The sequence below is a fragment of the Oreochromis aureus genome, linkage group 17 (genome assembly GCF_013358895.1).
Source record: "Oreochromis aureus strain Israel breed Guangdong linkage group 17, ZZ_aureus, whole genome shotgun sequence".
Taxonomy (NCBI): Eukaryota; Metazoa; Chordata; class Actinopteri; order Cichliformes; family Cichlidae; genus Oreochromis; species Oreochromis aureus.
In genome coordinates this window covers 27,811,686-27,838,041 of record NC_052958.1, presented here as the reverse complement: position 1 = coordinate 27,838,041, position 26,356 = coordinate 27,811,686, and the positions used below count along the sequence as shown (strand labels likewise).

The window sequence follows — 26,356 nt, the reverse complement described above, 5'->3', positions numbered from 1 at the left end:
ATATATGTTAACATTACATCGTATGCAACAAATCTCACTGAATTATTATTTAATGTAGGGTGGACAGCAGTTGTTCTCATACAGCAGTTTAAGAACGAACAGTAATGAGTGACTGTTTGAGACTTTGTTGACACTACATCAAAGGTGGCTCTTAGCTTTGTATAATTATTCCACTGTTTAACTACATTTTCTTTTTATATCTATTTTAAAGTTATTTTCATTTAATTGTGCCTGATTTATTATTATTTTTCATTTCTTTTCCCATTTCTTTTTTTTTTTACCCTTTGTTCTACAGACCTCTGTCTCGAGAACAGACTTTATTTTCCCTTCCAGTTGAAAAAGCTTTTTGTTCCTCACTTGAAATGAATTTTTGAAAGGAAAATACTGATGTTGTTATAGATTGTTTTATATTGAATACTATTAAAAATAGAATTAAACCGGTTATTTAGATTTTAAAAATGGTCAATTTGTGAATTGTCATATTTTGCTCCATAAATATTTCTTGATTTAAACACGGATAGTTTTCAGATAGTTTTACTGAATCATTTGAATGAACAGCTTCTTACAGCTGTTTAACATTTAACATCTGAAAGAGGTTCTTCATGAAACTAATATATTTATGCTATATTATGGCTTAGGAATCAATAAAAACAGTCTCTATATATCATTGAATTCAGAGGGAATGTATAACATAGAAAAGATTTTGCTTTAATTTTATTTTAAATATTCAAAATATATTAATCTTTTCCTTTTGTTCACACCTAAATTTATTCTAACTGTATTCTAGGGCAGTTGTGTTGCTTTATATGTTTATACAGACAGGCTGGTAACCCTGCAGTAACATTTTCCCACTGTTCTTATACCTCACAACAAAGCTTTTCTCGCATTTGTCCACCTTCACTTCTTTCTGAACGAGATCCTCATGGGGATCTCGTTCGCCAAAGGAGGCCAAGTTCCGAAATGACGTTCTTGGGCGCCCCCTACTGATTTGCAGCTGCATTTTTTTTCTGTATGAAATATATGAAACGCACAGATAGAGGAAAAATCTTGAGGTCACAATGAAGCAGCCCGCCAAGCCCTGGATCCTCACTGTCGTTGATTTAGCAGCGGAAATGAAGACGTGTTATGAAATCATAGTTATGTGAGCCAACATGCTACACAATAAGTCCGGTTAATATTCACTGAGGCCAATGCAGTTCGTCCTCAGGGTGTTAAGACTTTGCAGAAGGATCCATGGGATAGAAAGCCCATGTGTGGCATTAGAAGGCTCATTCAAGTTAAAACCCTCTCTTCCGTTCACACAGGGGAGCATAAGATTTAAGTTTATTCTCAGCGTTTTCTCCTGCGGTATTTTTAATCCATGATGTGTCCTTTAATTGCCTAATTTCTTTAATATCTTGAAGTAGGTCCCATACTGCTCCAAATACTCTCTGGAATTATTGACGTGCTCAGTTCTTTATGTTTTACAACATTTTTAAAAATCTTTCATGCTGTCAGTATTTCACATTTGGGTCAGTTATTAATTTACACTGGTTTGTACTAGAGGAAATATACTTGCAGGTGTCTTCCCCCCCCCAAAAAAAAATGTTTAAAAATATCTAAACTGATACAGTAAAACACATGCTGATGATTAAACTGAACAAGGTTGAGTGAGAATATTTAAGTCTTTAAAAAGAAATGCTTTGCAATAAGATATCATTTTACATTTGAATTAATAGCTACAATAAAACCCCACCGAAGGATAAAAAGATGGCAGCATTAAACTGTATAAATATTCAAATTAAAACATCTGACCTACAACAACAGAAAGCAGAGCTGGAGCACATCACATCAGCCTGCTGAGTGTATGATTTTTTAGAATGTCCTCTTGATTGCAATTGGCATTGGCCCATCCTGCACACAAATAACCCCGAGCTGTAACCAAGTCCACCTGTTCATAAACACAAACAGTTATGAACGCACTCCAGCCAGTCACATCTCATCAGAAACAGAACACAAAGTGCAGCATGCATCGACGGCTTCAGCTTGCCCCCGTGGATGAAAGCTGTTTCCCCTCAGTGCTGTGATGCTCAAACGAGGAGGGGCTGGTGTACAACAGTAAAAAAAAAAACAAAAAAAACCCAAAACAAAAGAGGTGGTATTACACAACAAACTATTTGTGAAGTAAATGTTTCTAGTTTGTTTTTACCATCCATGAGGATTTTTCATTTTACTCTTGTAGGCTCCCCCTAGTTCTCAGAGCTGATCTGGACTGTGCCTCTAGAGACACAGTAGCCTGTTGTCTGGCCTGGGGGGAAGGGGGGGTTGAAGGAGCGTTGTTATGAGAAGGCAAGGAACATGTTATGTTAACCTGGGTGGTAAAAGCCCAAGCATATTTGGGAAAATGCCCCTTTATACCTTCTCACACCCACCGTTTTCGGCCAAATTCTCCCGTAGTCTTTATGTCTTGGTTCCAAATTTCTAAAACTAATATTCTTTGACTTTCCTCTTATGGTATTTAGCCGTAGCTATCCTGCAATTATATTTAATTTGGTCGCTAATGAAAACATCATCAGAAATTTATTTCCAAAGAAACAATTGCCCTGCATGGATAGTGACAAGGTTTTGCTGAGGAAATGTACCCCAAGCCTAACAGTGAACTTTTCTGAACTCATCACAAATGTCTTTAATAACATAATAACATTCATAACATTCATAGGGCCAAAAGTAGAGTGCCCACTAGTGATGACCCTTTAAGCTGATGGAACAGAAATCATTAGCTGTGCAGTCATTGACAGTGTTGAGCAGTGTGTCAGCACTCAGACTGAAAGGCTCTCTGTTCCCCTCAAATCTCATTTTTGTATTGTGTTCATCTGGATGCTTTTCCAAGCTAAGCCTGGCACAGGCCTGGATTTCCGGAGACCAAAATGTGAGCCCAGGGAACTGGGCTCCTTCAGAAAAAGGGGGGAGATAGAGCACCACTCAGAAGCCAAACAAACCCAGAAATCAGAGGTTTATTTAAAATCTCCTGTCTTATATTAACAGCGGTGCTACAGGCTAACCCTGACCCATGTGGGGTTCCAAAACTTCACTTAATTTCCTTTGGAATACATATTTTGTGTTTATTTTGAGATCCATAATACGGGCACAGGTTGGACTGATATATGGTCATTAAAAACATATTATTAGTATTTAATGCTATGAAACAGACTAAAAAGTAGCTTTGGGACAGATAGAAGACTTTTTTGTTTGCTCAGTTTTTGTTTTAGTAAGCAAATGGAATTGCATGTACTGTAGATACTATACCATAGTATAGTATCTACAGTATAGCAGCACAGGTTATTATAATGTCAACACTGAGCATATGATCTCTGCAGTAATCTTTGACATTGAGGGATTCACACTTGTTTGATGTCATACAGTTGAAATGCCCTGTGCAGGAAGGAAGTGCTCACCCACTGGTCGTCTGTTCCATCTTCAGGAGCTCTATGGGAGGGCGGGAGGATTTCAGTGCAATATTTACAGTGACCTTTTCCTCTCACTGGCCAGGGGCCCATGGGAAAAAACTGGAGAAGACAAACAATGAACAATAGGGTTCGGGGATGAGCAATGGTGCCAGCCCAGCATGTGCCATTGCGAGATGTAGATTACAGAAGGTTAGGGGGTCAAAGCAAGGATGAGGGCACCAATCGTCTCCCTCAGGAGCACACCTGCTCAGAAAGCCTGCACTATTTAAAAACGCAACATGCAATCGCGTGTTCCTCACTAAATAAATAATTTTGAATGGAGATTATATTTCTTTGACACTTTGGGATATAGATGAGAAGATCAATACGACTCATATATTCCCTGGTTGGGAAACAGCTAGTCTGACAGCTGAGCCAGACTAGCTGTTTCCCCTCTCTTTCCAATTGTTATGCTAGGCACACACCACCATGTGCTGGCATGACCTTCATCTTTAACAGAGAGACAGGACAGTGGTCTTCTCACCGAGAAGGAAATGTTTATTCCCCAAGATTGTGAAATGTTCCTTCAACTAAACATTTAGTGCAAAATTGTCAGTATATTAATGTACATATTAATTAATATGTACAAATGCACAACATTTATATTACAAAACATATATAATATATGTTCAATAATATAATAAAATATGTGATATATACTGCCACTTATTTCTGTATTCCCTGGGTGATATGTGTGATATACTGCTGATGTAGTCATTCATTGGCAAAGACTGTACCACTGAGACTGAGATCAAAATCTTCCACCATCATTGCTTTAAGTAGATGTTTATGTAGACAAACAGCCTCTGTGTTACATCAGCATCTGTGCAAACTCCCCAGTCACAGTTTGATCCCTCAATTATCAGATTAGTCAGTCTAATTGGACAATATGCTTTCCCTGGGGATTGGGCCTTGCCTTATCACAGAAATTCTTTCTGCCCTGCACAATTTGGTGAGATAAATGTAATGCCATCAGTGTTCTAGTGTGTGCCTGGGTGGTCTCTGTTGCATTTCTAATGATGCTGCGCCTTTCCCAGAACAAGTGGAAATACCTCAATGATGCACCGTGAAAAGAGAGATGAGGAAAGGAGCAAAGCTCCCAATGGGCTTCAAAATTCTCACACAATGGACAACCAACACTTCAGAAGAGCAGGCTGATTTTATTGCTGCATGGAGACTTAGATCCACCATGGATACATAATTACATTAAAACCTTGGTCAGCAAAGTTTTGTGTTTGTGTGTGTGTGTGTGTGTGTGTGTGTGTGTGTGTGTGTGTGTGTGTGTGTGTGTGTGTGTGTGTGTGTGTGTGTGTGTGTGTGTGTGTGTGTGTGTGTGTGTGTGTGTGTGTGTGTAATATAACTGCCTAATTAAGTTTCCACAGGTAATTAGGGTATCTGCTGAGAGACTAAAGTGGCTTTAGTGATCACGCTGTTTTCTTACATTGATCTTTTATTGTTCCGTGCATCGTTTTTTTAATTTATATAGCACATTTAATTACATCACCAACGTTGACCAAAGTGCTGTACAGAAATGCAAAATAACTAGTACCAAAGAATTTAATTTATTTATTATTTATTTAATTTTAACATTTAAAAGGCCTGAAATGTATAAAACAAATAATTAAAGTTACTATGCTACAGAGTTTGTTTGAAGTTATGGAGATCGCTGAGTTAAACACATTTACCGTCAGAAATTGTAAATATGCATTTACAAAGTGATAAATACTAAAAAAACAGGCACATTTACTAAGAACCCGAAAGTTTTAGGCACATATTTGATTACTTAAAATATCGATCACAAGCAAATTAACTGCATTACATACTTTATTTCGTTTTAGTTCATTTCGTTTTATTTTGAAGGCTGCATGAAAAACGGAAGACCGGAAATAGTTAAATGATACAGGAAACACCGCAGAAGGCAAGCGACTGTAAATTGTAAGTTAAATATTTCCCTTTATATCTTCTACTTTTTCTACCCCAAATAGCTCGCTATAATTATGCCATGTCATTTAGAAATCTAAGCCCTTTTTATGGTCATGACGAACGAGAATGACAGCCTCTAACTCCAACATCATTCTAGCATAACAAATCCGGTTAATGGCAAACGCTAGCACAAGCTAACTGCAGCTGTCAAATTTCTCAGTAAAGCTTGTATTCTTTTCTCTAGTAAAACGAAAGAGCTATTTACTTATTGTAGCAGTTGGCTTTAACCTGTCTGACGAAAAAAAATAACTGGGAAATGGTCTATTTGTGTCATTCTGCAGTGTTAGAGACATTACGATTAGCTGTGCCAAACTCCGTTAAAATTTCTGTCTTATTAAAGTAAATTTGGTGTTGCGTTGTTTATGTAGCGATACACTTAGTGACGAAACTTCTTACTAGTAATCATTGACTTCTGGTAAATTCGGGAAGGTTATACTACGTTAATAGCTATAAAAATTCATCTTCTTGTCTTGCTTAGCTGTGACCCCTCCTTTGTTTTGTTTACTTTTCGATTAGTGCTGAATAACAGCTGGGTTGTTCATAAAGCAGATGCATTATTAAAATGAAAACCTATGTGATGCTCAAAGCATTAAATTGGCACTTCACTTGCCAGATGTTGTAATCCACAACGCTATATTCAACGGGTGCGGTTGTCTGCAAATATAGAAGATACATCAAGATTTCATATAGAAACCACCTTCTTTCTTACGTCGACCCCACCTTGCAACTAATCTCTTGGGTTTTTGTTTTATAAATAAATACATAAAATCTGCAATAGTGACTTCACATGCATTTGAAGTAGTAAGAAGTGATTGCTAGTGTGATGAAATTACACTTAAAACACCTTAGTGGCACTTGGAGAACGAAAAAGAAAAAACTTGGAGAGTGAAAACAAGAAAAAGAAGAAAAAAGAAACAAAGTGATTACACTCATTTAGCTCATGTGACAGAGAAAGGCACTGACTGGAAAACAAACTGATAAGACTAAACATTAGTATATTTCAAATTAGGTAACTTGACTTGTTTTGGGGAATTAATTTGGTATGATTGTTACGTTCTCTCAGAATGCTCATTCAGTTCATGTGAGAATCATATTCCCTCATTACCCCTGCATGAATGGCACGCTTATCTTGGATGATTATGAGGTATAATTACATGGTAATGTGGCGCATCAAAGATAATCACTTCTTGTGGTTGAAGCTACAGTTTGTTCTGATTTAGGTCAGTGCACCTGTGATGTTTTTATGCATATTTTCTATCTAGTTAATGATTATTTACATTATTGATTTGTGTACCCATTACAGTTTTTATAATTGAGAGGGTGAAATCAGTGAATTTTTATTTGTTTCCTGAAATAGACCACAAACACACTAATTCTCGCTGAGTGGATTGTAAGATGAACTGATTTAAGTGGTTATATTATGAAAGCACATCTTGAATTTCAACAGCTAAGCAATTGCAACAATTTGACCCTTAACGGGAAAGCACATTGTTTTACTACAAGGCTGTAGTGCTGAAAATTCTCAACACTCGGGTCTGAATCAGTGCAGGATGTAACTGACCTACGATATGTTTAGCGTTTATTCCTAATGTTGCTCGTCTGTCACACTTCAGTTGCACTACAAAGTTACAAAGTGAAAAATCACGTTGTTCAGAATCATTTTTGTCATTCACCTCAAGATTCTTTAGCATAATGCTGCCTCAATGATGAGCATTGCTTCTTTTTGTTTTCTAAATATTCTAACCAGTCTATGTTAGTCAGAGATCAAGAAAGTGCATTTCAACATTTCAAGCTGTGGCTGCACATACAATCACTCCTAGTATATGTAAACAGTGAGATACAACTTAATATACATAAAGACCTCCCAGATATTATGTAAACGCTTCTCACTTCAGTCTCATTAAGTTTAGTGTTTTCAGACAGAACACAGTTTAAGCCTCTGTAATCCTTTTTCTTGTGTGCTTTTGTCTAATGTTGTTACACATACTTTCTTTAAATAGCTCTATCCCATGGAAGTGGTTCCTTACCATGTGTGTTAGTTTAACTGATTGATTGTATGACAGAGTGAATGAGAGCAATTTGATTGACAAGTCAACAGCAGGCTGGTGCCGTGTCATAGAAATAAGATGTCGATCATTCGAGTTGAGGTCCATGGTAGCAATTCTACAGTTAGAGCCTACAGAGCTCTGTGTATCACTTCTCTTTCTTTAGTCCAGAGTCAGCATTGGTGACAGGGGAAGGTGGGGGGTGGCTACACTGATCCATTTCCTGTCCCCTCCTGGGGCTCTAATTGAAAAATTTGGGTGGCCCTGTTGTTTGTTTTGGTGGAATGTGGTGGGCTGCGTTTTTTTTTTTTTTTTTCCTTTTTCTCTTTAGAATTTCCTGAGTGACGCAGCTCCGTAGACCTCGGGGTGAATCAAGTGATGGGGGCTGGGCAAGACTTTGTTTGTAGCAGCACTTTTCGCTTACCCCTTTCTGCTTTCTGCCCCACCTGGCATTACCCAGCCTACACACAGAGCTTGCTGGGCCACTGGTCTTCACTCCGGGGTTTCTGTGACCTTGTCAGATCTAGACAGGCAAAGGGGCTGTGGCCCCGTGAAAACAAACATGTCATAAGTTATGTCAACTCTTTTTTTAAATTAATTTGTTTTTTACATATTTTAATACAAAATGAATAGGTCAATGATTATTTGTTAGCTTGGTAATCATTTTTGTTGCCTGCCACTTTTTTGGGGGGGGACTTTCATATATATTAGCTCTATGCTGATTGTTTGGGATTTTAATTTATTTTAGACCAAAACGATATAAACTCTTCTTAAACATCATATAAGACTCAACAGAGGTGAGTAACATTATTCTCTTGAAGGCAGATAAAATCCCAAAGGCTCTTTTATTGGAGAAGTGAACTGAAACCTGTTTACAGGTTACAATTATATCACAAAAAAACCCAAACACTCAACAATGTATGAACATTTAAATGGCCTAAAATCATGCCAGTTGTCTGACATGTACACCAACACAGATCACAGATGGAATCACGTCATTCAGACTCGCTGCCGTCATTCACCTCAAGATTGCTTACTATATTGCTGCCTCGCTGATTTGTTTATTTTATGAGGTTTATTTTACTTTTTTTTTTTTTTAACTAGTACCAGCAGTCACCAAGTAGTAAAAGTAAAGTAAAATAAATGTTAGCTGCCCTGTATAATTGGTCAGTTTGGGGGTTGTTTTGTTTGTTTGTCTGTTTGTTTGTTTGTTTTGTTTTGTTTTTTGACATTAACAAATACACTCCCCAGCTATTCTGACAAATGGGGTAAAAAGTTTAATGTGAGTTATGATTTGACAAAAAATATAACTTGTTATTATTATTATTATTAGTAGTAGTAGTAGTAGTAGTAGTAGTAGTAGTATTAGATTAGCTGCATGATTTTATAAAATGAAGTCTCCTTTCTGTATTCACAAAACAGTAGAGAAATATATATTAATTTAAACATGGATTATCATCACAACATCATTTGCCCTAAATTCAAATACGAGAATTATGACTCAAAAACAGGAAATTGTTTTTAAAGAGTAAATATTGCATTTTTGAAACAAAACATTAGACTTATTTTATTTATTACATTAAATGAAATGCTACTATTTTGGGGAAAAAAAAATCCTAAATTGCACTCTTTGAAAATTGCTAAGTGGATTTTGTTTTTAATCATGATTTGGGTTTGAAATCAAGTAATTGTTCAGCGTTGTTCTGTGGTACTAAAATAAATATTTTTGGGTTGTTTATAAGACAAAATAGTTTAAAAACTTGAGCATAGGGAAATTGTGATAGACATATATCAATATTCATATGCTAGACCAGGGATGTCAAACATAAGACCTGGGGGCAAGAATCAGTCCGGCAAAGACTCCAGTCCCACCCGCTGGATGGTTTTGGGAAATGTGATGGAGGGGGTAAATTTGTGGACTTTTAACTATATTTGTATCATTTTTACAGCTTTTCCTGCTGATAATGACTTCCCCACAGCCATTCATAGTACACCAAAGTAGTCAAATAATAAACAATTAAATGACAAAAAATTTCATGTTTTTCACTGTGTACAGATATTTCAGTTAAAAAAGTATTCTTTATGAATACACTTTTACTGTCGTTTTACACATTTTCATGTAGAAAAACTGAGGTGTGCTCAGGGATTCTCAGGGATTAAATGTGCACTTAGACATCTGTACACTGACAAAAAGGGCAGTTTCACTCGTCTAGCGCATTTCAGATCAAAATGTGTGGGGCAGTCTGTGGTCCTCAATGTAAAAATGAGTTTGACTGTATCCCTGTGCTAGACAGACCGAGTGTAAATTCAACACAATATTGGCAGCTCTTTGAAGCATTAGACATAGTAAATGACTTGATGCTGTAAACCTTAATAATTAATTACAAGCCCACCAAAGTGTTTTAGTGTAAGCAGCGGTCTTTGTATAACTCCTGGTAGTATATGAGTGGATGTTTCTCACGCTGGTGATGTGTTGTTTTTAAATGTGAAAAAGCTGGGGCAGCAGTGTTATAACCTGGCTTATGAAGGTTCAAACTGCTCAGTTTCGCCTTGTCATTGGGCAGAGCCGCCTGTCTCCAGCCTGTTAATCCTCTGAAAACATTGTCTTGCATTTGCAGGCCTATACTTCATGTTTGTGTTTATTAGTACAGGATTTTTATATGGGAAATTGGGGACTCCGCTTCATTAGGCATAACTTAGTAAAGCACTTGAGACTGACAAACAAATAAACAGATAGCCCTAAAGATAACAGACCCTGTAGGCAGACATCATGATGCTTGGCCAGTGAACCAGAAGCACACATTTGATCATCTGCTCTCCTTATCTGTCACGGAAAAGTCTCCGTGAGGGCTGAGACTGGCCGCTCGCAGTAGAAGCGCTGACTCATTGTCAAAATGACTGGTCAGTAGTTCCACAATTTGTTAGCATTTGGTCCCTTTCTGGCTTTGAGCTGCATGGCCCTCTCCATACCTTAGAGGTATGCAGTGGCCTTGGTGTGAGCAAACACTGAGGAGGATTTTTTCAGAATCCACCCAGGCTGTCTGATCAGACCAGTCATCTGGGTGATGTTTGGCCAGCTCTGTGCATTCAGAGGAGTCGGGGAGGGGGGGGGGGATCTTTGATGGAATCTGGTGTTTGGGTTACGTTAGAGAGCACAGCGTGAAATGGTGAATGTGTGTGTGGAAGAGGTACCGAACAGCCAGTTAGATTTTCTAATGATTGGGGGGGGGGTTGAGTGTGATGAGCTGTCTAAATGGGTCTCTTTGTGCCCACTAAACCTATCACACTCTCCCTGACACACACACACACACACACACATTCACACACCAATCACTGCCATATGTGGATCACCTTTAAATGCTCAGTAGCAAATTATCTGAGGTATAAACGCTGTAGTCATGGCATGTGTTGATAAGTCTGGTCAGATACCATAGATGGTCACCGATGGTAGACATAACTGTTCTGCCATATATCAATAGCAGTTATGTCTGAAGCCTAAGATTTGTTGGGGGGGTCATTTCCAGGAAGACTATTAGGAGTATATTGGTTCCTTTTTCACCAAAGACAAAAAATTGGGAGAGGAATATGGGGGGTCTGACATGGAGCTAATCATTTAAATTAAAAACTCATCACATTCAGCTATTATCCAGTTTCCTTTATCTAGTGGTTGTATTTCAATTCATAATAACAAAATAGTGAAAATGTCTGGGATGGACTGATATATCGGCCTCGTTTACTGATATTGGCATATCTGCAAATAACATTTTTTGGTACTGGCACCGGATATCTATATCAGCCCAGAATTTTGCATTCATTCGTAAAAAAGTTCATACCAGTCATTCAGATGTGAATTAGATGGTTTCAGATTGCTTTGTTTGTGTAAACCAGTACCACCAGTGTAAAATCCAAATATCACAGAAAAGCTACAAATGCTCACTTTTGAAGAGCTGGAATTAGCCAGTGTCTGTTTTTAATTTCATTATTTTGCCTTATAAAAACTTCCTGTATTTGAATATTCAATGTTAGTGAATACAGTATGTATACAACCACCACATCATTTACAGGCTAAGGTGATTTGTAGTTCCCGTCCCCAGACGGTCATTTTTTTGGTTTTAATTGAACACAATAAAAATAGACAATGGAGTACTTAACAAAAAACTGAAGTACAGTGAAACTATATCACTTGAGAAATTGTTCCGTTTTTTTGAGTCTGTCTGTCAGACCGATTCTTTAGCTTTTGAGCTGATTACAGCTACACATCAGTTCTAAGGTTCTAGTGACATCAGATCACGGTTTATGAATCCATTTTACTGGATTCTTTTTTCCTGGTACATCATTTGAAATAACAGTAAAGTGTAGTCAACATGAGTTGGACTGTTTATGCTTTTTACCAGAAACATTCTGCAACAATATTCTTTTATATAATTCTTTAACTGTTATACGTTTGATCATAAAATACATAATAAAACCTGATTTAATCCTGTTTGAAAAATACTGGAAATGGTAACATACTTGCTGGTAGCCTGTTGATTTAATGCATCAGATCAGAACGTGCGCTCATAATAAAAAATATCAACATCAAACGCTCGATTTATATGCAAGACGTTCCATTGGGATTCTAAAATGTATATCTTTTCTGATATGTTTTTTTTTTGTTGCATCAAGAAATGTTACAAGGAAATGGTTTTATCTATTTTAGAGATTTAATGGAAAGTCTTTCATTTGTGTCTGCATTTTCCAGCGCTGAGCCAAGGAAGGGTGGTCACTTGTTAGTGGTTCTGCAAGAAGATCCCAAACCTCAAAGTTCCACAGCTTCCATACAGATTAGAGCCAACCCTGCTGTTTGTTAGTGAGCCTCCAAGGAAAACAAACCTGCCTTTTTAGTACTAGAGAGAGAAGGGTTGGAGTTGGTGGTATTGAAGGCGGGGAGGAGATCATGGTTGGAGGAGACTTGAGCAGGACGAAAGAGGCTAAATCTGTTAATGTATCATCATTGTTTGTTGGCCTCACTTGCTAGAATTAAGTGGGGTATCATCTTAAGGATCTTAATGCCCCCTAGAGGCTGATACCTCTGTAAGTCTTGCGGAAAATGTTGCCTGCCTCATAAGTTTCCAGTTGGAGATTAAGATTTTGTTTTTCTTTTCATGCTACTTTAAGGAAAATCTATTCACAGTGAAGCCTCTGCCCGTATGAAGTTATAGTTTCTATTACCTTGTTTGCAGTTTACTTGTAGTGGTGCATGACATGAGACTTGTGCAGAGGTCTCTGTAGTTTCTGTGTGACTCTGTGCATCGCATGTGTGTGCGTGCACGCTGCTGTTATAGAGAGGGGTCTGGGCAGTGTTCCCGTGTCCATGCACAGCCCCCAGAGTAAAGTAAACACAGCGGCTCTTTTCTCATCCAAGCCGTCAGCAGGCTCTCCCCAGGCCCGCGCCAGAGACCACACACCCAGACCACACACACACATGCACGCACACACACACATACGAGCTGCCTGGACCTCTTTGCAGATCCTTCCACACACTTGCAGAGACCACACAACACCAACTCGGGCCCCTCGCACGCAACCTAGCTGAGCTGTCATTCTGCCCAGTGTGTGTGTGTGTGTGTGTGTGTGTGTGTGTGTGTGTGTGTGTGTGTGGCCAGGCTATCTGTGTGTTTGTGCACGTGTATTTCCAAGATTAGTGGGGAAAGGATAGAAACACTCCTGGAAGCAGAATTAGAATTATAGAAAATAAAGAGCCCTGTCCTCTGCACCCTTGCCGCTCCCACTCTAAACATGTGGGATTGATGAAGGATATACCAAGCTCTTGTTTTAGACCTGTTAACCTCTTATCTTCTGCATGTCACACCCATAGCCCCTCCATTTCCTCTGACAAGCACAGGGCAGCAGCAACAACATGAGGTAAATCCCGCTGGAGGTTTAATGTTAACTGTTCGATGTCAGGGTAATTGGGGACAGGGGCTGTAGTGCGCGTGTGTGTGTGTCAGTGGGGTGAGGTGAGGTTGCTTTTGTGCTTCTGTATTTTTGCTCTTTCATGAGCCATTTTTTAAATATAGTTTCATTAAACCTAAGTGCTACATGTCGAATATTCAGCAACTGTTGAGTTTTGAGGTGCATGTGATTAGTACTGAAATGATGCGTCTCAACCATAATTGTTGTTAATCTACAGAAAATGTATAGACATTAATTTAGGTTATTGATTATTATTATTATTCCAAAAGTTTCACAACTTTTTAATGCTACATATGCTGAGTTAGCATAGAATATTTTACTGTACAATGTAGGACTGTCACCATGTTAGATTTTTACTCAGAGTTATTGTGTTTGAAAAAGTAAAACTGCTTGGATGTCGCAAAATGGTCATTACTTTACTAAACCTCATCAATTATACAGTTATTTGCAATATTTAATAATAATAAATAATATTTACAATATTATCATATGTGCATTACTGACACTGGCTATCAGTACACACATGAAGCACATGTTGAAAGAAAGGTTTATTTGCACTCACCATGTCAATTCAAAAGCTATTGTGAATGTAGATATAACTAATGATAATTGATAAATATGTCTGCTTTTTATTTAGTTGAATTTTATTATGTAATCTTTTAAAAGAAAAAAACTTGATTTGGTATCTTCAGCATACATATCAATAGCATATTATTATTTTAGGATGGTTTTAGATTTTCAGATTTGAATAAAGCTTTACTAAGTTTCCACACTTTAGATTTAATTAACTAAATAATTTCATGTAAAAGGTTAAGAATTTTCTATTGTTATTCATCCTTCCAGTGATAACCAGAAATAAATATCTAATCTTATTCAATAAGATATGAATAATAATACGTAAAAAAAAAAATATATATATATATATATATATTGTTTTCACAAAAAACTCAAAAGCACCGAATTATTGTGACATTAGTAATGCTATGAGTCAGACTCATCTATAACTGGTTATTGTGCCTCAACTATTTTGCATATTAATAAGGACTTTAAATACAAGTTAAAATAGCTTGTGAGAGTCTGTAAGCTGTACAAAAGCATACAAAAAGAACAGTTAAGCAGTTATCAAGTTTTTCACAGGTGCCTTCAATAACCAATGAATAGAAATTAAGATAAGCACAAGCTGCACCCATAAATGTAGTTTATGGTTCCTGATGTAGGGTTTCTGCCTTTTTTGGGCCCCTGCCAGGATTATGTGTGAATATTTATTTATGTTTTTATTTTTATTTCTATTTAGAACAAAACTACAAGCATTAACTTTAACTTATCTTATTATCTTGCTATTCTTGATAAACTGAGGTGAATAAAAAAAACAGCTTTATAACTTTAAAGACATTAGAAAAGGGATTAAAAAACAGGCGGATGTTATTTTATGTAGGCTAACAGAATAAAGTAAAAAAAACGTACTTGCTCTTTATGCTGGAAGTGGGAAATCATTATTTTGTGTCTAACAACTAATAGTTAGCGTTATAGTCATAGATAGAGTTAAATTATTTGAGTGCAGTATTAAATTCTAGCGAATCCCAGCCCGTTGCCCCTTGCTGTTTCAGGTCTAACAACTTTTCTGTTGGAAACCTTGTGTCATATGCAGAGCCTGCTGCAGGTGTTGAAAGTTTCACTTTTTTGTTGTAGTCTTTATAACAAGCAGAGTAACCAAATGTTGTGCTCTGTCAGTTTTTATTTCCTTGACTTTAAGAGCCTCTGTTCATTCTTGGAACTCTAACTTGTACACCTACAACTAATTATTGGCCATATAACTGTGCAAAGGGTTACCAGCATGAACACACTGAAGGTCCAGTCCGTGTGAACTCCTGCATTGTTTGTGGAGAACGTGTTTTGGCTGCCGAGCAAAAGGGCGGAAGCCTTTCTCAAGCTGTTTCAGAGAGTCTTGACTGGTCAGCCGTTTTGAGACCTGGCAGTAATTTATTAGCAAACATCTGTGCTGCTGAAATACATCCTTTCATATTTTTTTCCCTTCATTTGGAACCTTTCCTTGTCTTCCTTTACTCAGGCCCAACATGAACTGATTTGCATGGGTGCTCCTTCTTTGGTACCATAATCTGTTCAGCATTGTGTGGGCTTATGTGGAATGATTGGGGAGGCCAGGTTTATTTATCCTGTTCTGTGAGGTTTACATTCTTCCTTTCCTCCCTGCTCTCTGTCTGCTCCTTCATTCTTGGCTAGCTTCTCTATTTTTCCTATTATCTGAGAGATAACTGCTGCAATGCATACATTGTTTGGAGAAGTTCAGGGTGGAAAATGAACCCTAGCTGCCAGCCAAAATGTTACTCATATTTTGCCAACTCTAGTCAGTACTAAATAACATAATATTGGGCTGCCTGGAAATTTAGTAAGAAATGTTTTGGGAATTTAAAAAAAAGGGTTACATTTTTTGTTATTAGGATAATGTTTTTACATTAATTTGCTATGGTTCCATGTTGACATACAAAGATGTTTTTCTTCCCCTCATCTTCAGATTCATGCTGGAAATGCTTGTACACTACAGTTATTTGACAATACTTGCCCAGTCGTGGGGCAGTAATTATTTAGTATTATAAATGGTAAATATTTTCAGTCAGTTGTATTACCTTTAAATCAACATATTATGCTTTAAATATGTCAAAATGATAGCGGCTTACTTTTACTGTACATTACAAGCTGACTCCTTTAAATGGTTTTTATGATGAATAAACAGTGGTTAAAAAAACAGAAAGGTGTCAGACTAACAGTAGAAAATCAGGCAAAAAAAAAATCACATGTTTTTACTTTAACACTGCTTTCATTTGAACTAATTAACTGATTGTCCAAACCTCTGTTTAATGTTCTGTCAGTAGGCTGCTTCATTGATTTTTACACAGATTGCTCTGTCAGTGTGCAGCGTTCCGTGTTACTGACCTCATTCTGTTGTGTATGCCTCTCTTTCTTTTGCCATGACCAGGTGCTGATTGACCCAGATTACCTGTTCACCTCAGGTCACCATGTCTCGTGCCCGGCAGCCCCCGCTCGTCACGGGCATATCGCCCAAAGAAGGTGCAGCCTGGACCAAAGTCACGATCCGTGGAGAGAACCTGGGCACGGGCCCAGCCGACCTCATCGGTAATCCATTTTCTAACCACATAGCTAACCACACAGGCGGCTCTGTCTTGGTAAAATGTTGCAGGTCTGCGTTTGTTTATTTTTTTAACATAAATGTCTGTTACACAGTATTGATATTTTTATGGGGAGTGACATCCGTATTTAACTTGGTCCTGTTTTGCATGCTAATTATCCATATTTCTTTTCTTTTTTTCCATACTCAAATGTGCACGTGTAGTTCTACAAATGAATATAATACAGAAATACAGTACAGTTTATTGAGATTTTTAGATCTGTACACAGAACTGTCTTCACAAGATATCAACACATTAACTAATTAATTAACAGGAGTGAAAATAAAACTATAAATAATGAATGATGACTTATTTTCATGTTTATTTACTACTTGTATTACTATGTGGTTCACTGAGAGAGAGTTGCTGGTCTGAGAATTTTGTAATTGTCACTTGCATTAGCTTCTTTTATTGTTGTAGCCCCAATCCCTATTTTTAAAGCAGCTGCTGTAGAGTTTGTTTTTCATCATTTATTATGTAAAACATGAACTATACCTGTTTTTTCTGCTCTGGAATAAGAAATTCATGACAACAGTTTCATAAGTTGAGCACAGAGCTGTTTAAACTTTACTCAGTTAATCCCCAAATATGCAATCAATATTGTATCAATTTTTTAACACATGTGAGCAACACTCAACTGTTAATTTCTGACAAGTATTGAAAGCATTGAAAAATAGAAGTCTTTCCAAAAGTAGGCCAACACCGTTCATAAAGTCATTTAAATATTATACCTACTTTAATTTGTGGTGCAGTTGTAATCCATGTTTCTTGTACTGTAAATTCTTTATACATTTAGAATGACCTTTACTTTTTACTTTTTTCACACAAACACACATATAGAAAATGCCACATTTAAAAAAGTCTGAATTCACCAGCTAAACTTTGACTTTTGACATTTTTTTTTGCTTTTTGTGTGACTGATTACTCTCTAAAAACATTTTACTGCGATCACTTTTACAAATCTAGCGTACACTAATGTGAAAATTAGTTTTCACATTATTTTTCATTAAAAACCCCCAGAATTCTACAGCTTTACAGGTGGGCTACCGCCATCTTGTTGTCATCACACTTTTTCTGTGCTGATATTTCCCCCCCTCATATTCGTCACTCTATCCTACTTCTGTGATTTTACTGGAGGTGAGGAAAGGAGGGGGCCAGTCCAGAAGACTCACACACTTGGCAAACAGTGAACTGGCCAGTGATAGAGGTCTATTTCTAACCATGAATGCCCCAGGGCCTGGAATTATACAATTAGATATGCACAAATGTGTGTGAGTGCTTATGTATTCAAACAAAGTGGCCAGTAGAGAACAGAGGCAGGAAATGGGGCTCTAATAGGCATATTATTCACGGTTTTATGGGCTATTTGTTGATCGGCTCTTGTGGGCTTTTGTAACGTTTGATTACGCACACGTGAAGCTTTCTGAATCCCCTCAGCTGGAAATATCAAACTAATCCTTGTGTATTCCTTCTAGTGCCTAAATAGTATTAGTAAGGGGTTTTAAAAAAAGGATGACAGATGCAGGGGCATAGTGCACATTGTGAAAGTAATGAGCCACTTAGCACTGAAGTGGCACTCATTAGCTAAAAGGAGCTGAGTGAGAGGAAGGAAGATCAAGGCCACCCACACCCATCGCAACCCCAACTTGAACTTTGACCCCGGGTGACTAAACTCGCTGATAGACGTCAGAGCTGCCTAAAGTGAGCTCCTCTTGTTATAGATTGTGTGTCTGCATGTGCTACAGTTTGTTTGTTTGCCCTGTCACTGCATGTCTGTATTTCTCACTCCTTCCACCTTTTCCCTCTCCCTTCCGTCTCAGGTCTGTCCATCTGTGGTCACAACTGCCTGCTGACAGCCGAGTGGATGTCGGCCAGCAAAATAGTGTGCCGCGTGGGACCTGCCAAAGACGACAAGGGAGAGATCATCGTCACCACCAAGTCCGGAGGCCTCGGCACCTCTACGGTCTCCTTTAAACTAATAAGGCCAGAGAGGATTGGTAAGATTGAGATATCACCCTCATGTCATTTGTTATGTGCTAGCCTGGACAAAAGGAGCTGATACAAGTTTAAACAAGGGCTGCAGCAAATGATTATTTACATTAGTTTAGCATTAAATTCTCTTTATTCATTGTGTTTCTCTTCTTGTGTATAAAATGTCAGAAGATATTCAACAATTGGGTTATTTAGCCACAAATGGCACTCATTGCTAAAGCATTTGAATAAAGCAAAAAACAACCTTACATGGAGAAAAATGAGTAACCTGAGGGAGAGTACATAAAAAATAGCCATAACTGAAAAAAACATAATAATAATTTTGACAAAACAATTAATGATTTTTAAGAAAAAAAAAATATGAATAACTGGCATGTGTGATTCTCTAAAGCCAGCCACACATCAGTGATGTTTTTTAGATGAACTCACATTGTTTATTTAACTTGAAACATTCTGACCAGAAACTGATGAAAAGGCACAGGCACGTGTGATTGGCTGAAGTCGACCACACATCAACGATGTTGCTCAAATGAGCAAGGAGTGTTTATTCTTTTGGCTGTAAAGTTGGCATTAACGTTTAACTAAGGCCGGCCACGTTCGTCATTTTTTCATGCCCCACATCCTTTGTGCCCTGTATACGTTGCATGTGTTTATTGAAGTTGCAAAATGTTGTGAGTCACTATAAAGTCCTTGACAAGAGCCTCCTAGTGTACTGTGTAATTAATTAGGTCAGGTACTGTATCTTCAGAGTACAGTGGTCAGAATTTGCGCTAAATTTAAGTTAAAATAATTTACAACTGAAAAATAAATGCATATTTGTCGTGCATTTGCATGTTTGAGTCACTGTCTAGTTGTGTGAATACATTTGTAGTATGAAGGATATCTCAGTCACAGTGTCTCGCCTGTCCTGCCCCGCAGGTATCCTAGATCAGTCTGCAGTATGGGTGGATGAATTAACCTTCAGGACAGACCGCAACAAAGGAATCTCTCCGCTGTCACTGCGCCCCAGCAACCCCCTGGGCATCGACATAGACAAGTATGAACCAAGAGCGTACAAATACACACGCAGAAAAATGGCTCGGCACAATCCCACCGCCATAAACACAAGTGCTCCAGCCATTGAGTCATGGTTTACATCCCTAAACAGAAACAAACTCTCCCCATATGCCAGCGTTTGAAATATTATGCCAGCACAGCAATGGCTGAACAGCCTCTAACCGCTCACACAGGCAGTGGAAACACAATAATTGTGTATAAAGCAGACAGGATGACGATAAAGAGATAAAAGCTAAGGCAGCAAACCCACACATTTGTAGAGTGCCTGAGAGCAGGCAACATGCTGCTGCCTCCCACGTGCCTGGCAGGGAATACACAAGTTGTAACGTATAGTTTTTGCTGTCATGTTCTGGCATTTCTAGCTTAGTGTTTGTTTGGTTTAGGGGGCCGGGGGCAAGTGACCGCTCGTGGTCAGGAACAAGACCCCCATAAACAGGCTGTACCATTCACTTGCTCCTAGGGATGCATTAAGCAGGCACTATGTGAAGTATACAAGATTCTCTTTGATTATAATATACAAACATGCTATTGATATCTGTGTCCCAGCAGTTGCTCTTAATTTGTTACACAAAGGCACTCAGAAGGTTGAGATGTTTTTTGTTCACCATAAAGCGTCACCCTGTTGTCTGTCTGGTCTGTGTGTCTGTGTACATTTTTGTGTAGTGACGTCCCTGGAAGGTTACTCAGCTGGACTGTTTGCACCAGCTGTTCATAACGTAATGCTTGGACTAGTTAAACTTCCAAGTGTTTGAACAACTTCAGACAGATTGAGCATTAAATGGTTACACTCACTGAATATTAACTGTTTGTTATGTGTGCTGTATTTCCTACCAGGGGTGCAATGCTTGGTAATACCTGTTAATATCCAAGCTTATAAAAAGCTACCTGTGGAGCATGTAAATTATGGGTTCGCCAGCATATCAACCTAATAGCAGCTTTGTTGACTGAGCATCTTGTCAACATATTGTCAAATATAACATTTACTGTTGTCAGTGGTGATATTTCAAGGTTTACTAACAAAGTTGGCACTAGCTAAATGTTCAAAGGCAACTTGATGAGGAGCTGAAAAACTGCTTGTTTAGTGTTTGCTTGCCACAAAAGATGGAGAAATTACAAAGACAAAATAAAAGAAAATGGTGTCGGCATCTGCATGTGGTCAGATTCCTGCATACTTAAATATTAGCATTAATAGCAGAAGTAAGTTTTATCATTACAGGATGAGCACAGTTTGTCACAAGTTGAAGCCAGAACTGCTGCAATCCATGCTCCGAGTGGAATCAAGTGGGCTAGGAAGAAATTCAGTTTTATGTGGATGTCATGCCCTTTCACAGCAAAAGTCCTATCTTTATGAGAGCTAAAATTTCCCAAGCCATCATACAGGCCCCTAATGAGCAAGTGGTGATGGTGCGAAGGGAAAAACCCCCATTTACAGGAAGAAGGCTCCAGCTGAACTAATAAGAGAGGTGCATATAAGGACGGCAAACATGACAAAACACCAACTACAGCAGAGAAGAAGTTATAAGACATGCAAAAGAAGCATATATATTAGGTTTAAATAGGTATATAATGAGAGCAACACTGGAGTGTGTGTGTGTGTATGTGTGTGTGCGCGCGCATGCGTGCGAGTACGTCACCGAGTGTGTTCTTTTACATGGATTTTGTGTTTCTCTTACTTAAATGCTGCACTGTTTATGTGGGTTTTGTACATATGTGTGACTGCAGAGTGGGTGGTGGTGGTGCTGGTGGTGGGGAGGGGTTGAGTTTGTGTAGGCCACAGGTCATTAGTAAAGATCAAGCTTCCTTAATGAGTACTGGGTCCTCCAGGGGGAACCAGGCGTCACACACTGCACTTCCCACGCCAAGCTCTCCCAGCCACAGTACATCCCCGCCGGATACTGCCCCCTGCTGGAGAACTTGATCTCCCACACATCACATTTAAAAATGTCTTCAATTGTTTTACAAAGGTCTGCTCACACACAGTTTACTATAAAAAATATTTATAGGGTATTTTCTTTATTTTAATTCCACCACAGTTTTTACTCTGTTTTTTTACTGTCGAGTTTTATCTTCATCTTTTTTCTCTCTGACTTCTTTCAGAGGCAAAATATCACCAAAAGATTTGGAGCTGACATTTCCAGGAATGAGTGCAGACTTCACCAGTGAGAACTTCTCTGCTACCTGGTACCTCATAGAAAACCATGCAGGCTCCAGGTACACAAGCTTCAAATTTGTCACTCATGTTAAGCTACCATCTCTCATAACTAACGATAAGAAGGAGGAAAGGAAAATAGAAAAACAAGCAGTAAAATATCTCTACCTTTCACAGAGGTCCACCAAAAATTGAAGCTCATATTTTCTTTAACTCAATTAATTAGACACAAGACAGGAGCTTACAGCGTAATACATAAGGTGCATCAGTAAAACTCACACTAATACTGGTATAGGAGCAAACTCAAGGCTCGTATATCGTTTTCAGCAACTGCTGCTGGTTTGTTGTGTCTCTTTGACTGAACTCTTCCAATATTACTCCTTGCCAATAGGTGTGATTAGTGCTGCTATGATCTTATGACTTAACTAACTACTGACTTGGATAAAGTAATCAAAGGGCCACACATTACTAACACTAGTATGTTAACAGCTAATTTAGAATATGGTTGCAGGTTACAAGGAGAAATATAACATTCCAATGTAACAATCTGATCATTATGTTGGAATTGAGTTAAGTAGCAGTTCAGGCTGGATTTAGGTTGTCTGCAGGCTAGTCTCAGACCCCATCATGTTTGACAATTAGCTAAAACAATTCAAATATTCCTGTATGGATAGCAGTGAATAAACTGAAAAATGTACACAAGGGCTGAATCTGAAGTCATTCACTATTTACTATATAGTCAGTTTTGTTAAATAAGTTTAATGTACTGTTTATCACAAAATTGCATATCTGTCTTTTCTCTTACTGATCATAACCTGTTACATTCTAATTGTGTGACATTAGACATAACATAACATAATTATTATAGAGAAAATTACCTAAGAAGATGCAAAAGTGGGGTGGGTTGTTTGTTTTTAATTTTACAGATGAGATCACCACAGAGTAATTTACATAAATAGGTAGTAGCCAGTAATGAATGAGTTTGAACACAGCTGTGGTTTTGTGCCATTGAAATGAGGTTATATTTTCTTCACTAAGTTTCTACATGTAGACAAGGCAGCCTGCTGACCCAAACAGCTGCCAGGGCAGAAAAGAGGAGAGTTATTTTGGACTCTCCTGGCTTCCTCTCCCCCTGCTTAGCCTTCCAGTAACCCAGACCCCGGGATCCAGCATTAGCAGGGGCCTCTGTTTGGACCTCACTGGGTGACTGTTTCTTCCTGCGGAGGAAACCTCACCGAGGACACTGACACACAGACACACGCACTCAAAGTGCCCCCAGATGTGCATGTGTCTCTGCACATACAGAAACACACGCACGAAGTTTCAAAAATATGACTGTATGTTTTGGACTGTTGGTTGCACAAAACCTTCATGGTTTATGTCTTTATTTAAAAAATGGAAAGTAATCATTAATTGTAGCTTTGATATACTGACAGTGTCATTTTGTTGTTTTCACAGCTTCGATCAGCTGAAGATTGCAGCCAGTAATCTGAAGAAGCAGGCTACTAAGAAGAACGAGGGGAGTCTGGCCTATGTGAAAGGAGGCCTCAGTACATTCTTTGAGGCTCAGGACGCTCTGTCAGGTGAGGGGAATTAACACATTTTTGTGTGCTGTGGAAGAGCACCAAATGATGTCTGATTAATACACTACATTACAAATCATCACTCTTCACTCCCCGCTTAGAAAATGGCTCTTGATTTTTGGAAGAGTGCGTCTTTGGATTTTTTTTTCCCCACATGCGGTTTAGCTGCAGTTGATTAAAGAGGCTCATTTGGACGCCGTGTGAAAGCCCTCTACTTGGCACTGAAGTTGCACTGGCCAACCACAACACAGTTAATTCACCTCCATCAAAATGAGATCAGCTCTCACCTGTCACACACAGCCTCTCGCTTCACTCTGAAAAGTCGACGTAAACACACACACGCACACACTCACTGACCTCTGCGTGCAAAAAAGATTCCAAGGTAGCAGAGACTGACGGCTGTCGCTCTGCCAGGTACCTCAAATCGATTGTTCACTTCATCATTCATACTTTTGTCTGTTTACCCTTTGCTCCCGCCTTAGCTGCTCAGTTACTTCCCCTTACTATTTATATGTACACTTTTCTGCCTCCATCATTATTATTATTGCTTTCCGTATGTTTGTGCCGCGGTTGGAAGAGAGGCAATGTTTTCATTGTTAGCGGCTGAATCTAAATAAACGGAGCAGCCCAACACAATGCACGCCAGAGTATTAGGACTGATAGTGCTGATAACAGACCCAATATGACCAGTGGCAACAATGCGCAGTCATTCTCACGTTCAGACTGAGCGTGCCTACTGTGTGCCCACTGCACCAATGGGAAATGTACAGTTTCCAGGGGTTGAAGGGAAGCAGTACCCCATGGGTGGACTCATGTGACCTGTGACTCACAAGCACATACTATTGTGACACTTTCTGGCTTGTGTGAAGTTTCTGAGATGGATATAGCACTTATCAAAAATTAATATGTGTGTAGCCAACAGAGAATTCAGGATGACTAAGTCCCCTTAAACATTCTTCAAATGTTTTAAATGGACCTTTAAAATGTCTTAATTTGTTTTGGATGGATCTTAAATGCTTGTAGTATAGTCACATCACCACATGAATTTCCAGCACATAATACCTTTCTAAAACAGAAATAGAAGAATCTCTTTATTGTCATTGTATGACATTACGAGTGGTGCTCCTGGTTGGTGCATCAAAACACATTTAGATTTCCCAGTAGGACTGTGTTGTTAAGCTCGTGCTTCATAGGTTGACTAACTCTTTTTGGCTTTTTACTTATAAACAGAGTTAACAGTTGGCTGACAGGATAGATTAGCCAATTAAATGATTGTGGCTTATTTCCAGAAAATTACCCGCAAAATACTAAAATCCCTCATGAGTTGGTTTAGTGGGGATCAATTGGCCTCTGAACTTGTTTGCTTGTTTGCTAGTCTGTAGAAATGAGAAGCATCACTCTTAATGACAAATGTCTTGAGATTAACAAGAACTTTTGTTAGTTAAAGTCTTGAAATGCTGAGTAAGGAAATTGTTCTGTGTGCCAGCCAATGATATTTCTGTTCTTAGATATTTCTATGACTCGACCAAAATATGTCACAAGTTTAATTTAAAGTGCTTTTAATAAGTCTTAAATTTGACTTGGTGGTGACCTTTGGGCATCCTGGGATTAGCACTAGGCTGTCTTCATCTCCAAAGGACTGAAGACGGCAAAATATTTCAGCTCACTCGACGGTACGCAACACGGCCAACTACTTCAGTACATGCAGACACACCAAGAAACTAATTACTGAATGTAGTGGAGCATTTCTAAGCTAACAGAAAGTCACAGGTATTTCACTGCGGGAGTATGCGTCAGTGAATATAGTATATATAGTGTTACATAATCAGATGGCATGAAATGTGTCTTCAAATGAATACTAATGGTGTTATTGAACTTCCTGATGTGTAAACTAGCAGTTTTTGGTTTTTGTCATATTAACTTTCTTCCCGTTGACTAAAGAACCGTTTTTTTTATTAAAGAAATTCAACAAATGTGTAGATTTTTCAAGCTTTGCTTAGAGATATTTTATGTTCAAGCTTTTTGGTAGATGTCATGATATCTTTATCTGTTAGCATTTTCCTCACCGATATTTTCTATTGTGCACTTGATTGTAGTTTCCGTAAGTTTATTTTCTTCATGGCACATAAACTTAACAGTGACGTATCAATGTTTTGAAGGAACACTTGGTAGCACAGGAGACGTTACGAGAGTGTCGAACCAGTTAATGTCTGTTACTGCAATGCTATGTGACCACTGATTTTCAAAAGACATTTTTATAGAACTAAGAACAGAAACTGTCTCATATTTGAAGAGGAATTATGACTTAAAAGTTCATTTTTCAACTTCCTGAATCTTGTCTGCTCACTATGACTCATTGCAGGCCTGCAGCATCCTTTTTATGCCAAAATTTGGCTTCCAGTCATAAAAGATGAAGTGGAGACCCAAAACGGATGGCTCAAGTGGAGCTATTTTGTACATTATGGATGGTCAGCCAAACCGACATACCAGCCAGCATGCTGCTTTTGAGCCTGCCAGCTCCACACAGCTCTGCAATAGTTTACTGCCAGGGCTCGTTAACACAGCTGTCAGAGCAACTGTGAATCCTTTCTTTGTCTCTCTTCGATGTTTGGCAGCTCTCTGCAGTTCTGAATTGGTCCAAATGAACCTCACCTGAAAAGTGTCCATTAGAATTAGAAAAAAATTAACAGTGAATAGAAAAACTTAACAGGGCACTTATGTGTTCTCGTAGTTCAGAATGTGCTGCATTAGAAGTTGCTGTGGTGCTTCCAAGCCTCTTCGTCACCATTACAACATTCTCGTCTCCTCTCCTGTTTATTTTCAGTTCTGCTTGCATGTGAGATTTTTATTGATGACTTTAATAGGCGACGTCTGGAGCTTTTTTTTTTCTTCTTCAATGCAA

At 38.4% G+C, this 26,356-nt stretch overlaps 1 protein-coding gene across 2 annotated transcripts in view; it reads left to right on the top strand.

Annotated features, from left to right (window-relative positions):
* Positions 1-5,345: 5,345 nt before the first annotated feature.
* Positions 5,346-26,356, top strand: part of exoc2 (exocyst complex component 2) — a 47,651-nt gene continuing 26,640 nt past the window's right edge. Inside the window, exons 1-6 of one of the 2 annotated variants that reach the window (XM_031732438.2) lie at positions 5,346-5,420; positions 16,464-16,621; positions 18,495-18,671; positions 19,585-19,702; positions 21,820-21,933; positions 23,330-23,454. In XM_031732438.2, coding sequence (XP_031588298.1) covers positions 16,504-16,621; positions 18,495-18,671; positions 19,585-19,702; positions 21,820-21,933; positions 23,330-23,454 — 652 coding nt within the window. In that variant the 5' untranslated portion in view covers positions 5,346-5,420; positions 16,464-16,503. Of the gene's footprint in view, positions 5,421-13,280; positions 13,418-16,463; positions 16,622-18,494; positions 18,672-19,584; positions 19,703-21,819; positions 21,934-23,329; positions 23,455-26,356 lie in introns of those variants that run through there. The other variant, XM_039601385.1, reaches the window with a different exon arrangement.